Source organism: Brachyhypopomus gauderio, chromosome 16, assembly GCF_052324685.1.
Source record: "Brachyhypopomus gauderio isolate BG-103 chromosome 16, BGAUD_0.2, whole genome shotgun sequence".
NCBI lineage: Eukaryota > Metazoa > Chordata > Actinopteri > Gymnotiformes > Hypopomidae > Brachyhypopomus > Brachyhypopomus gauderio.
Genome location: NC_135226.1, coordinates 22,458,753 through 22,473,393, shown reverse-complemented (window position 1 = coordinate 22,473,393; position 14,641 = coordinate 22,458,753). Strand labels below are relative to the sequence as shown.

Below are 14,641 nucleotides of genomic sequence, written 5' to 3'. Positions count from 1 at the left end.
TCGAAGTGAAACGACTCGAGCGCAAAACGTGAGACGGACGCGAGGAGCTGGAGCAGAGTGAGGAGATCTGGTGTGGGAGTGTGTTGGGTCCCTAACACGCGTGACTACCGCTCAACAACTTACTGGACCCCGGAAATGAGTTCATAGCGCTTCACGCTGTCGGAGATTTACACAGAAGACCCAGTCGGTACCGTGAAGACCCAGTCGGTACCGTGAAGATCGAGTCGGTACCGTGAAGACCCAGTCGGTACCGTGAAGATCGGCGTCTCCCCGTAGACTCTGAGACCTGCCATGCGAACTATGAACGGGCCGCTCCAGAACGGCACCGTGGCCACTGCAGGTAAACTAATATTATACACGTGTTGTCGGTTCAGGCTCTACTTCTCCAACACACACAGACGATCACAAGAATCACTGTTGTTTCTTAGTGTTGATCAAGATTCAGTGAATGTCGTCGATGCAAAGCCACGAAATGGCAGTTCTGAGCAGAACTCGGTGCTGGCTTTGGTGATGTTCAGCGGACCTACTTGTGATTGGAATTTAGTTCTATGACTTCTCATTTTGTTTCAAAATTTTTAATGCACAGCAGAGTTTAAAGCCCAAGTCACGTTTCACGGTTAATAATAGCCTACTGGAATGAAGATGCGTTTGGAGATGCATCAATAGCGTCACTGGTACTTTCAGTTTCACTTCAATGGCATGCATGTCACTAATCTTGGGTTTTGTGTGTCTTACCCACAGAGCTCGATCTTGGTGAGTATTCTTGTATTCTCATTACATCACAAAATGTTTTTTAAATGATGATATTACCTTGTGTTTTATTTTCAAGCTCTATATAACAAAATACAATATGTGTGTATATATAATGTATAAAATATAATTTTGGCACATAGGTGGCTGACAGTATGGTTGTCAGGTCCCTGTTACCATGTTAATTTAGCTAACCCAAACTGTATTTAAATCCTATTTGCTGGTTTCAGATATTATAAATGAATTCCTAGAGGAAAATAAGGCCCAGGAGTTCAGGCTTCCTGGGCCCCCAGCTCCTCCTCCAGACTTCGACATCCTGCCTCCTGTGCCCCCACCAGCAGACAGACGTGGAAGTCCGGTGCTCGTCCCTAGGGGAACCGTCCCCCAGGTGAGCAGCTGCACCTCCGTGTCCACCTGACGTGTGTTTTCCTCAGAGCGCCATAATGACTGACAGCCCCACGCTGAGTCATTTAGGTTTTCTATACATACAGGGTCCAGTATGTTACATCATTATGATTTCTCTCAATACGGTTATACAACTTTATTTCTTCGTTTATGCTTTTATTGTTTCAGCGGTTTTTCTGTAAAACCTCTTTTTTTTGTTAGCTTCCATTGTTGCTGTGATTTCAGCTAAATATTCTTCTGTTCTCTCACTCTAACAAGAACTACATCAAATTAAGGAACGAAGGACTTGGCTAAGTGGCCTGCAGTTAGTTCAGGGCAACACTGACTATGCTGTAGTGTACCAGACAGCTAAACAGCCAAAACAGTCTTCCTTCTTTAACCAGTCCTGCTTTAAACTGAGGTTAGGAACGCCCACATTATTAACATAGACACACAAACAAACAAATAAAACGCTGAATAATAAATAAATGTAGAAATACAGAAATTACCCAAAAAAAATTTGATAGAAGGAAATATAGAAATAAATTCAAGGTATTACCTAAGCATTTTTATGGCCAGCATTATTTATTTATTTATTCATTTATTCTTAAGTCATTTTTCATCCTCCACAAGTCTCTCTCTTTGACATTTTATATATGGAAAAGTTCCTCTTTTTTGTACTGAAAGTTTACAGAGAAATACATTAATGTAAATGTGTAATTACATGCACACAAGGGAGACTAGAGTACTAGAGTAATTCAGACAGTACTAGAGTACTAGAGTAATTCAGACAGTACTAGAGTACTAGAGTAATTCAGACAGTACTAGAGTACTAGAGTAATTCAGACAGTACTAGAGTACTAGAGTAATTCAGACAGTACTAGAGTACTAGAGTAATTCAGACAGTACTAGAGTACTAGAGTAATTCAGACAGTACTAGAGTACTAGAGTAATTCAGACAGTACTAGAGTACTAGAGTAATTCAGACAGTACTAGAGTACTAGAGTAATTCAGACAGTACTAGAGTACTAGAGTAATTCAGACAGTACAAGAGTACTAGAGTAATTCAGACAGTACAAGAGTACTAGAGTAATTCAGACAGTACTAGAGTACTAGAGTAATTCAGACAGTACTAGAGTACTAGAGTAATTCAGACAGTACTAGAGTACTAGAGTAATTCAGACAGTACAAGAGTACTAGAGTAATTCAGACAGTACAAGAGTACTAGAGTAATTCAGACAGTACAAGAGTACTAGAGTAATTCAGACAGTACTAGAGTACTAGAGTAATTCAGACAGTACTAGAGTACTAGAGTAATTCAGACAGTACTAGAGTACTAGAGTAATTCAGACAGTACAAGAGTACTAGAGTAATTCAGACAGTACAAGAGTACTAGAGTAATTCAGACAGTACTAGAGTACTAGAGTAATTCAGACAGTACTAGAGTACTAGAGTAATTCAGACAGTACTAGAGTACTAGAGTAATTCAGACAGTACTAGAGTACTAGAGTAATTCAGGCAGATCCTGATGTAAGGAACCTTAAAGCTCTCTGACAGCACTGACTGGACTCTGTCTGTCTATCTTTGTTTGTCTGCCTCTCTCTCTCTCTCTCTCTCTCTCTCTCTCTCTCTCTCTCTCTCTCTTCTGTGTTAATACCTCTCATCTTTGTTTTCTCAGCAAGTCACTTCATACATCAGTCCAGTATCTCCAGACTGTGATATTGACTGTTGCATATTGATCTTTAGAAATATCTAATCTTTGGTCAAACCACATGACAACTCTACTTTCTACAGTTTTTTTCTCAGTAATCCTCCCCTTTTACTTTTGTCATCTTTCAATAAGCCTTTACTGTACTGTAATAGGACTTTAAAGCCTTTGGTTAAGCTTGTATTATGATTATATGGTGGAGGGCCAGACTCATACCTGTTACGTTTTTGATTTTAAAATAAGGGGAAATTTTCGCTGGTTGATGCGAACATTCCCACCAGCCCAACCAACGTCCAGGACCCCTTATATTTTACACGACGTCTTCACTTTTTTGATAGAAACACCTTCTCTCTCGTTACATTCATCCATCTCTTATTTGTTTTTCGGGTTTGTTGTTCCCACTGTCAGCGCTAATCTCGCGAGAACTGACACTCGGGCTACTTCATGGTGACATTCTCGCGAGACTAGCGACATCATTCATTTTGGAGAGGCACTTGAATGCTTTTTAAAAATTATTATATTATAATACGGGACATTTACGGGGAAATATTAATACGGGAGGACGACGGGAAAGAGGGGTAAAATACGGTAGTTTCCCGGCCAAAACGGGAGACTTGACAGCAATACAAACATCACGGCGCTACCGACACGTTCACACGCAGACGTCTCCCTGGCTGCCGCGGCCCCGCCCACCTCTCTCCTCATTGGCCGATATTCCCGCAGCGCTGGCTTCCTGCTTCCTCGCCACGCTCCGCCCCGCCGTCGCTCGCGCTTCTTTGTGCGGTCGTTGCGCGTCGTTCGTCGCGCGTGCCGAGGCGCTCCCGCTCGCTCTCCCCGGTACCGTGTCGCAGCTCGCGCTCGTTCGCGTCTTCATCTTCCTCCGCCGCCGGTCGGTTTTGGTCGCGGCGCGAGCCGAGCGGGCCGTTAGACGAGTGTTTATTCCCCTCCGCCTCCACGCGCCGCCCGTTTCCGTGTTCTGTTGTCTTTTCTCTTTATATATGTTGTTGTTTATTTCTCTGTTATTTATTTCTCTTTAACGTGTTTGCGCACTGAACGAGTTTTCGGTCATTTATTTATTTTTTTCTTAACGGAATTGCAAGAAGTCTGCTAAGTACGTCTGTTAATTAGTAAACTGTTATTAGTTATTAGACTTAGTCTAGTCATGTCAGGAGTAAATGTGATATATAAATGTTTTTATTGTAGATGAAAACTGCATCCAAGTGTTCATGTATATTAAGTAAGAGCAGCACGTGTCTTAACGTGGTTTAGGTGCAGGTCTAGTGTGGTCAGATGGGTGGCTGTGCTGTTAGATATACTCTCATTGTGTTCATTTGGTATTTATGCTGTTTGTCTTGATTTTAAAGTTTTTTGAAAGTCCCGCACTCTTTTTCTCCCCCCCCTCTCTCTCTCCCTCCCTCCCTCTCTCTCTCTCTCTTTTTCTCTCTCTCTCTCTCTCTCTCTCCCTCTCCCTCTCTCCTCCAGCGTCCTAACGTCTTCAGTGCAGCCCCTCCTGGTTCCTGTGACATCATGTCATCAGTTCCTCCCACGCGCAGCTCCAGGAACGCGGGGCAGCGTGTGGTGCCGGCGGGCCGGTCCCAGCGGGCGGAGCAGACGGGCACGGAGCAGCTGGAGCGTCTGCTGGAGAAGCCTGCGCTGGTGGTGCTGGAGCAGCCCAAAGAACGAGGCATGAGGTTCCGCTACGAGTGTGAGGGACGATCTGCTGGCAGTATCCTGGGAGCCTTCAGCACCGACACCAATAAGACCCTGCCCACCATCGAGGTGTGTGTGTGTGTGTGTGTGTGTGTGTGTGTGTGTGTGTGTGTGTGTCCGGGGTGGGTGGGTGGGTGTGTGTGTGTGTGTGTCCGGGGTGGGTGTGTGTGTGTGTGTGTGTGCGCCGACCATCGAGGTGTGTGCGCCCACCATCGAGGTGTGTGTGTGTCCGGGGTGGGTGGGTGGGTGTGTGTGTGTGTGTGTGTGTGTGTGTGTGTGTGTGTGTGTGTGTGTGTGTGCGCCGACCATCGAGGTGTGTGCGCCCACCATCGAGGTGTGTGTGTGTGTCCGGGGTGGGTGGGTGTGTGTGTGTGTGTGTGTGTGTCCGGGGTGGGTGGGTGTGTGTGTGTGTCCGGGGTGGGTGGGTGTGTGTGTGTGTGTGTGTGTGTGCGCCGACCATCGAGGTGTGTGCGCCCACCATCGAGGTGTGTGTGCCCGGGGTGTGTGTGTGTGTGTGTGTGTGTCCGGGGTGGGTGTGTGTGTGCGCCCAGGGTGTGTGTGTGTGTGTGTGTGTGTGCCCGGGGTGTGTGGAGGTGTGTGTCTTTGTGTGTGTGTGTGTGTGCGCCCGGGGTGTGTGGAGGTGTGTATGTGTGTGTGTGTGCCTCCTGTGTGGGTGTGTGTGTGTGTGTGTGTACAAACTGTTATTGTGGTCATTTTTGTAACCGTCTGGAATGCACCGGCTACCCCAACGTTAAGGGGGTGTTTCCCCTGTTATGGTTAGAGGGGTGGTTGCTACGTGAGTGTTGATCTGGGGTGTCAAAAATGAAAGTCACACTACGAGAGTTGTGTTTGTGTGGTCTGAAAAAGGAAATTACCATTTACAAAGTAAATAGTAACTTTTTCCATTTTGTTGAGATAAATACCCACAAGAGCAGGTCATTATGTCATTACTGTTAAACAGAACAACTGTCTTACAAGCCTGCATCTCCACTTTTGGTTATAGCTCCAAGGGCCAATTAAGGGAATCAAAACTGTGGTGGTCACCGTGTCGCTGGTCACCAAGGACCTCCCTCACCGTCCACACCCGCACTGCCTGGTGGGAAGAGACTGTTCTGATGGCATCTGTGTCATCCGCTTCAACCCACACGTGACACGCCGACACAGGTATTGTTGGTCCATCTCAGAAATAGAATATAATAGAAATAGAATAATAGAAATGGAGATCACTGTATATTTGCTGATTTGCTTCTTTTGGCAAGGTTATAAAGTTTTGTTTCTATCATGTGCTTAATTTTAGCACTTTTATATTGTTCTAAAATTATTCATCTTGCCTTGAGCTACATCCTGTTACTGGAAGTGTGTTACATACCACTTGACAGCACTGGTTTGACTCTTTTGCCAAAGTAGGATGAATTATTTGAATTGTTTAAAAAACATGTTTTTAATGTAATTTTATCTTTTAGTTTTGTTAATTTAGGCATCCAGTGTGTTCGGAGGAAGGAACTGGATGCCTCGCTGAAGAAAAGAAGGAATAAAAAAATTGATCCATTCAACAGTGAGCAGCAAAATCCCTCAAACATCCTGTAGTGTAACTGTAGTTGAAGTGTAGTGTAACTGCTGTGTACTGTAACTGTAGTTGAAGTGCAGTGTAACTGCTGTGTACTGTAACTGCGGTTGAAGTGCAGTGTAACTGCTGTGTACTGTAACTGTAGTTGAAGTGTAGTGTAACTGCTGTGTACTGTAACTGTAGTTGAAGTGCAGTGTAACTGCTGTGTACTGTAACTGTAGTTGAAGTGTAGTGTAACTGCTGTGTACTGTAACTACAGTAACGTGTAACTAGGGTACCCATATATGCTGACTGTGCAAGTGTACTAGCAAATCTGCCATGAGATTTAGTCCTCTGATACATGTTTTCTCTCTCTCTCTCTCCCTCTCTCTCTCTCTTTTTCTCTGCAGCTGGTCACTCCAAGAGCATTGAAGACATGGACATGAACGTGGTGCGGCTGTGTTTTCAGTGTGAGCTGGAGCGTGAGGATGGAGACAGAGTCCAGCTCAGTCCCCTCGTGTCCAACCCCATATACGACAAGAGTATGACGCTCCACCATGTTACTACACAAACATACTTCAGATCTCAGCTTTAAAATACTAAGATGGTGTGTGTGTGTGTGTGTGTAGAAGCTACAACGACTGCAGAACTGAAGATCAACAGGCTAAATGTTGTTCAAGGTCCCTGTACAGGAAAGACTGAAGTCTATATGCTCTGTGACAAGGTACAAAAAGGTGAGATCAACTTCCACACTAGGAAACAACCGTAGCACCAACACACAGTGTCTCCACCAGCACCACCCTGTGCAGCTAAGACACGGGGACTCCAGAAAACCCAGAAACCCGTTTTTTGTCTCATTAATGAAGTTACAATAATGAAGTTCTTGTTCTAAAATAATTACAGACATATATTGAAGCTTAGGGAAGTTATACTTAAGTTATATACACAGAATACAGAAGCAGGACAATGTTGTTTTTCCAGTGATGATATGTTTTGAAATGTTGGACACCTCCATGTGGGCCAGAATCTGGAGCACAATCTGGTTCATTTGAGAACCACAAAGCAATCTGATTCTTTATCTCATGTGAGTTGTACGTTACAGAACAAATAATCTTCTTTTTTTTTTTTTACATTTTGTTTACCCAAATATTGCATTTGCTATCTGCTTTTGAAAAACATAGATTTCAGAAATTACATCCAGATTAAAAAAATAAAAAATTAGATGAGTTGACATGGATTCATCTTGTAGATTTCAAGCAAGTATCTAAAGGTTTTTTTGGAATTTTTAACAGTAGGTTTTTCCTGGCTAAATGTTTCGTGTGTGTGTGTGTGTGTGTGTGTGTGTGGTGGTTGTGGTGTGTGTGTGTGTGGTGGCCAACCACAGACGACATTGAGATCATCTTCAGCCTGGATGACTGGGAGGCTAAAGCGGAGTTTGCCCACACTGATGTCCATCGTCAAATCGCCATTGTGTTCAAGACTCCACCGTACCAGGAGCAGGACCTCGCTGGGGAGGTAGAGGTCAACGTCAGTCTGCGCCGAATCTCCGACCGCATGTACAGTGAGCCAGTGAGGTTCGTCTACCTGCCCCATAACCCAGGTGGGTCCCCCTCCTGGTCGTCACGGGCAACATGGCTCTTCTAGTGTGTGCATTGGGTTATTTTAGCAACATTTGCTGTATTTGAGGTTTAACAATGAAACCACTGTCCAGATTGGTCTTTAAAATCCCTGATAAGATCAGACTTTGAAGATTTGACTTTTTACAAAAAAACTCACTTTCGGAGTGTGTGTGTGTACACTTTACTGGTATTAATATGGTGGTGGTATACTAATATTGAGTAGCCTAGTTACTTTAGTGTCTTTTCTGGTGTTTTTTTTAATTATGTAGATTTAGTGAGATCTTTTTATTTATGTAAAGTTCAGCACAGACATGATCACCAAATACACTTGTCTGTAGTTCAGAACAGACGTTCTGTCCCCTAGTGAGGATTTAGCTCAGGTGTCTGAACACAGGAGCTGACCTGCTCCTTCCTCAAATCACCTCAGTGTTTCCTCTATCACTCATTAGTCATTTACCCATTACTCTCCACTGATACTTTATTTGAATGGGTTTTTGTGTGTGTGTGTGTGTGTGTGTGTGTGTGTGTGTGTGTGTGTGTGTGTGTGTGTGTGTGTGTGTGTGTGTGTGTGTGTGTGTGTGTGTGTGAGTTGTATAGGCTTCCCCTGCTGCCAGTAACAATACTGAGTGTGTCTGAACCATTCACCAGAAAAACCTCACAGGGGTTTGTCAGAGCTGCGACGTTTGACAGTTGCAGTTGGACACGAGCGTGGGAGCGTGCGCTCAGCCGCTTTGACATAAGGGATTCGCCATCTGTCACTGAAAGCATTTGTTTTATCTGTTTATATTTGACTTGCAGATCCGTATGAAGTCAACCGTAAAAGAAAAATAAAATCAGACATCAAGTTGAGTGAGGAATGCAGTACCTGCCCAGGTAGGGGATTTCGGCACCCAAGCAAACTCACGTACAGTTCTGACATTGTTTGATTGGTTTCGACAGTCCTGTTTGAGTTTCATTTTTCATTCAGCTCCAGACACAATGATCAACAAACCAGCTCCATCTCAGCAGTTCGAGCCCTTCTACTTCGGCCCGCTGGACTGTGGTCTTCCTTCAGCGCCCCCTGCTGCCCAGGACGAGAACAAGCTGCTTCAGCTGAATGAGATTCACTATATGGATGATGACCTCAAGCAAGAGGACAGCTGTGTGAGTTTGGACCAGGACACCATGAACAGCATCCTCTTCAGCATTACCGAGTGTCTGGGCGCCCAAAATGTTTTCCAGCTGTTGAACGGCCAGGATCCCAACTCAAATATTTTGGGAGACGGTACAGACACAAACTTGAACGTCCCCGAGATGGACCAGCCTCAGTTGAACCTGGGCTCCTACACTGACGCCCACTTCAACCAGATGGTGAGTCAGGGCTCAGTCTCAGACAGAGACACCCTGCCCCTCGACCTGCAGGGCATATACTTAAGTCAGGTTAAAACGGAAAATGCCGAAGACTCGTGAGGGCGTCCACAGGTGCCCAGGAGAGTAGCAGACACAGATGCTCATTGGTGGAAATCGGGACCATAGGACCCTAGCAGGACTACAGGGTCCAAACACAGAAGCATGCGAGCATGTTTAGATCCACACCAGATGCCCCTGCAATCCCGGAAGACTCCCAGAAAGAACATGGAAGGAATGAGATACCATTAGCATGGACCTCTTCATCCTCCAGAGTGCCATGGTGTGTGTGTGTGTGTATGTGTGTGTGTACAGCCGAGCTGGTCAGCATTAGCGCAACATCCATCAGTAGCAGGCGGGGCTTGTGTGATGTCGTCAGTAGCAGGCGGGGCTTGTGTGATGTCGTCAGTAGCAGGCGGGGCTTGTGTGATGTCGTCAGTAGCAGGCGGGGCTTGTGTGATGTCGTCAGCACCCTGCAGGGACCTGGGAGGAGCTTGTAGCCATTAGGTGATCATGCACTAAATAAAGGCAACCGATGGACAATCATTGGAAGCTCTTTTGGGGGCTTATTATGATATAGGACAGTCCTTTGGTAATTGTACAGGCTTTGTAGCACTGATCTATATACTTTGTGTGCAATTAAATGCAATTCCATCTCTTAGGAAAGATAACCTTAGACCAGCTTTATGGGAAGCTGCAATAACTAAATAACTTTTAGTGACTGTAGCTCTACGTGATGGTATTAATATGCATTTTCTTTTCAATATTTACATTTTATGACCCAATTATATACTTAACCTGAGCAGTACCCGCTTGGCCAATTCAACATGTGTGAAGTGTTTTGAGTGGTTAACATAAACAGCAGTGTGAACTCTTCACCAGATTCTGTAGTACCCCCGCTGCTTCTAGCAAATACTGTAGTGTGCTTACACTTAAATAAACCTCTCATTGGGAAATTATGTAATGTAATAATGTAATGCTTATTTGTGTGCTCTGTTAAAAGCTTGGTTATGTCATTTTGAATGTGAATTCTACACATTGCAACATCTGGGAAAAGTTGTGAGATTTCATTCCGCTCCAGTTGTGGACAGTGCTGGGGTCAGGGGTCAGTATGTTCATGACCTAAGCCCTGACTCATTTTTTCCCTGCAGTTTTCAGTTTGCTTTCTCGCTCTCCCACCCACAGATTCAACAAACATAAGACAAAACCATTACTTCCTCATCGTTACGCTTCATTTAGACTGTGGCTCTACTGGTAGAGGATTTTGCCAACTACCTTGTTAGACCAGTTACTGTGGGTGCCAGTTCTTTTTAGGAACAAGTTTAATCCCATTCAGAACAGTGTTGTGGAGTTTTAGTGTATTTGTTGTAGTAATTCAATAATGTCACTGTCTAGTTGTTAAGTGAAACTTGGCTCAAAGCCCGTGGGAAACTCCTCCATTAGTCAAGTGCTCCACTCATACTGTGGTAAACCTACAGCATTTGGTATATATGAACGTTCATTATTCCTCTGATCATCACAGCATCAAATAAAGGCCAATGGGGCGATGTGGCAGTGTTACTACACACACACACACACACACACACACCTTCACCTCACCCACACTCACTTTCAGACAGTCCATTCATCACGTTTGTCATTGTGATGGGTATCCATCTCGGTGTCTGCATCTACCTTACAGTGACTACACAAAACACATGCTACTGGTTTACTTCTAATTGAGTAAGTAATCAATATTTAGTAAATAATCTCTGTATAAAAACTAGGCCAATCAATTTAATTTAGACTTCCAGATAAGTAGTGATCGAGGCCAATGCTGTGTTCAATATATCAAAGTTGGGATGCCTGAGATGGGAATGATCACCAGAGTTTATTGTGTTCCAGTAAAACATTTGGGAAAACAGTAAGGTCACATCCGTAAAACTTGTGTTGTGCTAGCTCTTTCAAAATAGAACCGCTAAACAATATGTTAACGTGTTTTGTTGTATTTTACGCATGCAAACAGTATAGTAACATGTCCACAGTTGAAGTTTGACATTACTGTGTGGTTGATTTAATAAGTAAACGGTACAATACTACGAACTTTGCTTCTGTTGATGTGTTGTGGAGCCATCGTGGATTCTGATGTTGATCAGGCATTCTGGGAAATCCAGCTTTTTGAAACTTCTTACGGGGAATTCAGAAATTCCGACTTCACAGAATAAAATGCTGAAAACACCAGTGGTAAAAGATGTGGCAGTCCTTAGGGACGTGTCCATAAGAAATATGAGTGGGGAGATACTACGGACAGAATAAAGAAACAAGGACATTTGGAAGGTTAGCCAAAGGTCGTCACTGTGGTGACGGGGGCACTTGGGGCCGTGATCCCTACGACGGACTGACTAACATCCCAGGAATGATGAACGTCTCAGTCCAGAAGAATGCAACCCTAGAAACAGAAAACACTCTGCATTGGCCTCTGGTAGAAGGACCAAGAGAGAGGGGATGGGTGGAGGAGATGACCCACTGGAAGAGTGAGAGAAGGATGGGTGGGTGGAGGAGATGACCCACTGGAAGAGGGAGGGGATGGATGGAGATGACCCACTGGAAGAGAGAGGGGAGTCTACATGGTTTAGAGCTGGCACACGCCTGCCAGGACAGCAGGTCCACTGGATGTGAGGTCGTATCTAGGATCTGCTGGTGCACAAGGACATGAACAGAAAACTCCAACCAAGCGGTTGATCAGTCACGGCTCTAATAAACAGGCACAAAAACTGGGTGCAAACCTGAAATGTGTGAATGACTTTATTGTTTGAGTGGAAGTAGTTAAATATTTACAGGCCCTCTGGTATATTGTAGCTGCACTCAGTTCAAAAGTAAAAGGTTGACATCAAAGCTAATATGAAGACATTTCTGTACACATGTCCTGAAATGGTGGTACTGCTGTGATTCATCAGTCCTTCTCCACAAGCTGAGGCTCAGATAGTCTCTGGATGGCCAGCTCCCTCACCAGGTTGTCCACGCACGTCTTGTACAACGGCTCAGGATCCTGGGTCAAAACAAACGAGTGAAGTGAAGTAAAACTTTACAGAAAATCTCCAGTGGACACGACGGATCTCAGACTGCAGTGGGCACAGCAGTCACCTGTGAACGCATCCTCTGGGTTTATTTATTAGGAAAAGGGGACTGAACTTACTGGACACATAACGGACACAGCAGAGAAGGAACAGACACCGGGGTGATTAACGTGGGTTACTAGCTAGCCTGTCACATGTGAGTAGACGTGACCACTGCAGCCGTAGTGCATCATGTGTGCCTCCATCACCTTGCGCTCCAGCAGTCTCTGCTTCTCCACCGCCTCCTCCAGACTCAACCCCACCCACTCCGCCTCCTCGGCTGGGATCTCAAACTGCTGACTCACCACAACACAAACACAGAGATCAGTCAGACCCATGGGACAGTGGTTAGTGTCCAATCATGCAACACCCTAAAAGCCATTATGGGTTTAATCAGTGATGAAGATCCATCATAGATCTCGTGTACCTTGTACTTATTGTAAATCTTCTCTCTTTGACTGGGGTCGTCTGGATAGAGCTGTGTGTCTCTCTGTGCCAAGCGCAGTAGCATGGCCCGCTTCAGGTCCATCCCAAACTTGGAGTTCAAGTCCCGTTGTGGTGTCTAAGCCCCAAACACATCATTCCAAGAGGAACATGATCTTACACTTGTTATCCTAAAGCACCTCTGGTGCATTTTCTGATTACATTACACAATTCACACGATGAAAACACTGAAATATGTTCTGTCTGTGTATTACTGCTGTAGATTGATGGGATACAATGGTCAGTCATTACCTTGAGAATATAAAAGTCAAAGCCATAAACAGCGTCAATGAGGTCCAGTGTACGGGCTGTGACTGTGATGTTGAACTTCTGGTCGAGGATTTCACTGTACAGTTCTCTCTTGAAAAGCTGAGGCTTCCAGATCTTCTTTAACCTTGGGCACAGCTGCAGAAAAATAGAACTTGAATTGAATAACGTTTATTGATCCCACGAGTGGGTAATTCAGTTCCCCCAGAACCACGGTGTAAAGCAGAGATGCCAGAGAGGTCACAGCATCAAGAGAGCGCCACCATTACAGATTAGGGGAGAAACATAGAGAGGTAAATAACCACAGACTATTCTCACAACAGGACAACAGTCTGTGTGCATGCATATAATCCCCATAGCACAAACAAGCATTGATAACACAGACAGTAAGCAGTGAGAGGCGTGATTCATTCAGATGGGGGGGGGGGGGGGGCAGGGGCCTGGCACAGTTTTTGTGTCAAAGTTCACGGTGGAAGGCGAGATCCATCTCCGACAGTCTCTGTGTGGGGGAAGGAGCAGGTGACCAAGACAGTCGAGATGATTATAGAGCTTTTTGGGAAAAAGGTCAAGACCAAAGAAACTAAACATCTGTGCTGTTGCAGATCGGAGCTTCATAACCCCCCTGAACACCCTCCACCATAACCCACCTTATCGTTGTTGGCGTATCGGTACCCCCGGACCCAGCCCTCCCCGCCCCACAGCCCGTCCTGGCTCTCTGGAGGGTAGTACACCGGCACCGGGACGTCCTGGACCCGCTCCCGCTGGCCCGTTTTGGGGTTGGCCCTGTACTTCAGCCCCAGGGGGGTCCAGTGCACCGGGGTGGCGGCGCTGGTGTCCCGCAGGGCCGTGAGGTAGTGCTGCGGCAGCCGCGAGTAGACGCCCGTCTTCAGCTTCATGGCCTCCCACAGCCGGGGCGGATACTTGTGCAGCGGCATCTGTGTGGGAGCGATACAACACTTGAACTGGGCTGCTGAGAAGGTAAATATCTAAACACCACCTGTTCAAAATGAAGAACGTACATCACGTGACCACCAAACGTACCTGCGCTCGTTAGTGAACACACCTGTGGACACGTGACCTTCACGCGCGGACAGTCCGGCGCTAAAATACGGTAAAAAATTCTTAGCTAGCCGGCTAAGCGCGAGCTCCCATGCACACACAGGAAGGGCACGAGCGGCCGTTTCCGGTGACGTAGGAGGAGAGGAGCCCTGTGATTGGCTCATGAATCGTATTAAACGGTCATTGGTTTATTCCTTTTCGGCTCATCCGGTGGGGGAAGAGTCCGCCCATCTATAATAAAAGTCATAAAGCAGCTAGATTATAGATACAGATTTATAGATAGACTTAGCACTTTTGTAAGTGCTAAGTCTATCTTCTGCTAAATGCCGTCAATGTAAATTTATTTAGTGGTGTTAACTTTATGCCAAAATGTTGGAGAGACCACGGTTATGATTTAAGCATATTTTATGTTTGTTTTAGCCAGCAAAGCTAACACTTGTCCTTTGCAAAAGTGTTTTGTTGATAGTACATTTAAACTATTCAGGACCTATCATATTTCATGTCATGTACAGTGGGGAAAATAAGTCACCGATTGTGCAAGTTCTCCCACTTAAAAAGATGAGAGAGGCCAGTAGTTGACATCATAGGTAGACCTCAACTATGAGAGACAAAATGTGAAAGAAAAATTGAGAAA

At 45.2% G+C, this 14,641-nt stretch overlaps 2 protein-coding genes across 3 annotated transcripts; one reads left to right on the top strand and one right to left on the bottom strand.

The window, feature by feature from the left end:
* The first annotated feature begins 4 nt into the window (after positions 1-4).
* relb (v-rel avian reticuloendotheliosis viral oncogene homolog B) lies at positions 5-10,062 on the top strand. 2 transcript variants are annotated; one of them, XM_076976417.1, is made up of 11 exons: positions 5-340; positions 742-753; positions 981-1,138; positions 4,325-4,621; positions 5,556-5,716; positions 6,016-6,107; positions 6,509-6,640; positions 6,728-6,832; positions 7,483-7,698; positions 8,516-8,590; positions 8,685-10,062. In XM_076976417.1, exons 1-11 carry the CDS (start codon positions 292-294, stop codon positions 9,164-9,166), a joined length of 1,779 nt encoding a protein of 592 aa, XP_076832532.1. In that variant the 5' UTR covers positions 5-291; the 3' UTR covers positions 9,167-10,062. The 2 variants fall into 2 exon arrangements, with proteins under 2 accessions (XP_076832532.1, XP_076832533.1); XM_076976418.1 differs by lacking the exons at positions 5-340; positions 742-753; positions 981-1,138 and adding an exon at positions 3,589-3,953.
* A 1,807-nt stretch (positions 10,063-11,869) lies between these two features.
* On the bottom strand, positions 11,870-14,128 carry mrpl28 (mitochondrial ribosomal protein L28). Its single transcript, XM_076976424.1, has 6 exons — positions 13,990-14,128; positions 13,596-13,883; positions 12,934-13,086; positions 12,626-12,760; positions 12,408-12,494; positions 11,870-12,131 (listed from the first exon to the last, which is right to left on the bottom strand). Exons 2-6 carry the CDS (start codon positions 13,881-13,883, stop codon positions 12,036-12,038), a joined length of 759 nt encoding a protein of 252 aa, XP_076832539.1. The 5' UTR covers positions 13,990-14,128; the 3' UTR covers positions 11,870-12,035.
* Between the last annotated feature and the right edge of the window lie 513 nt (positions 14,129-14,641).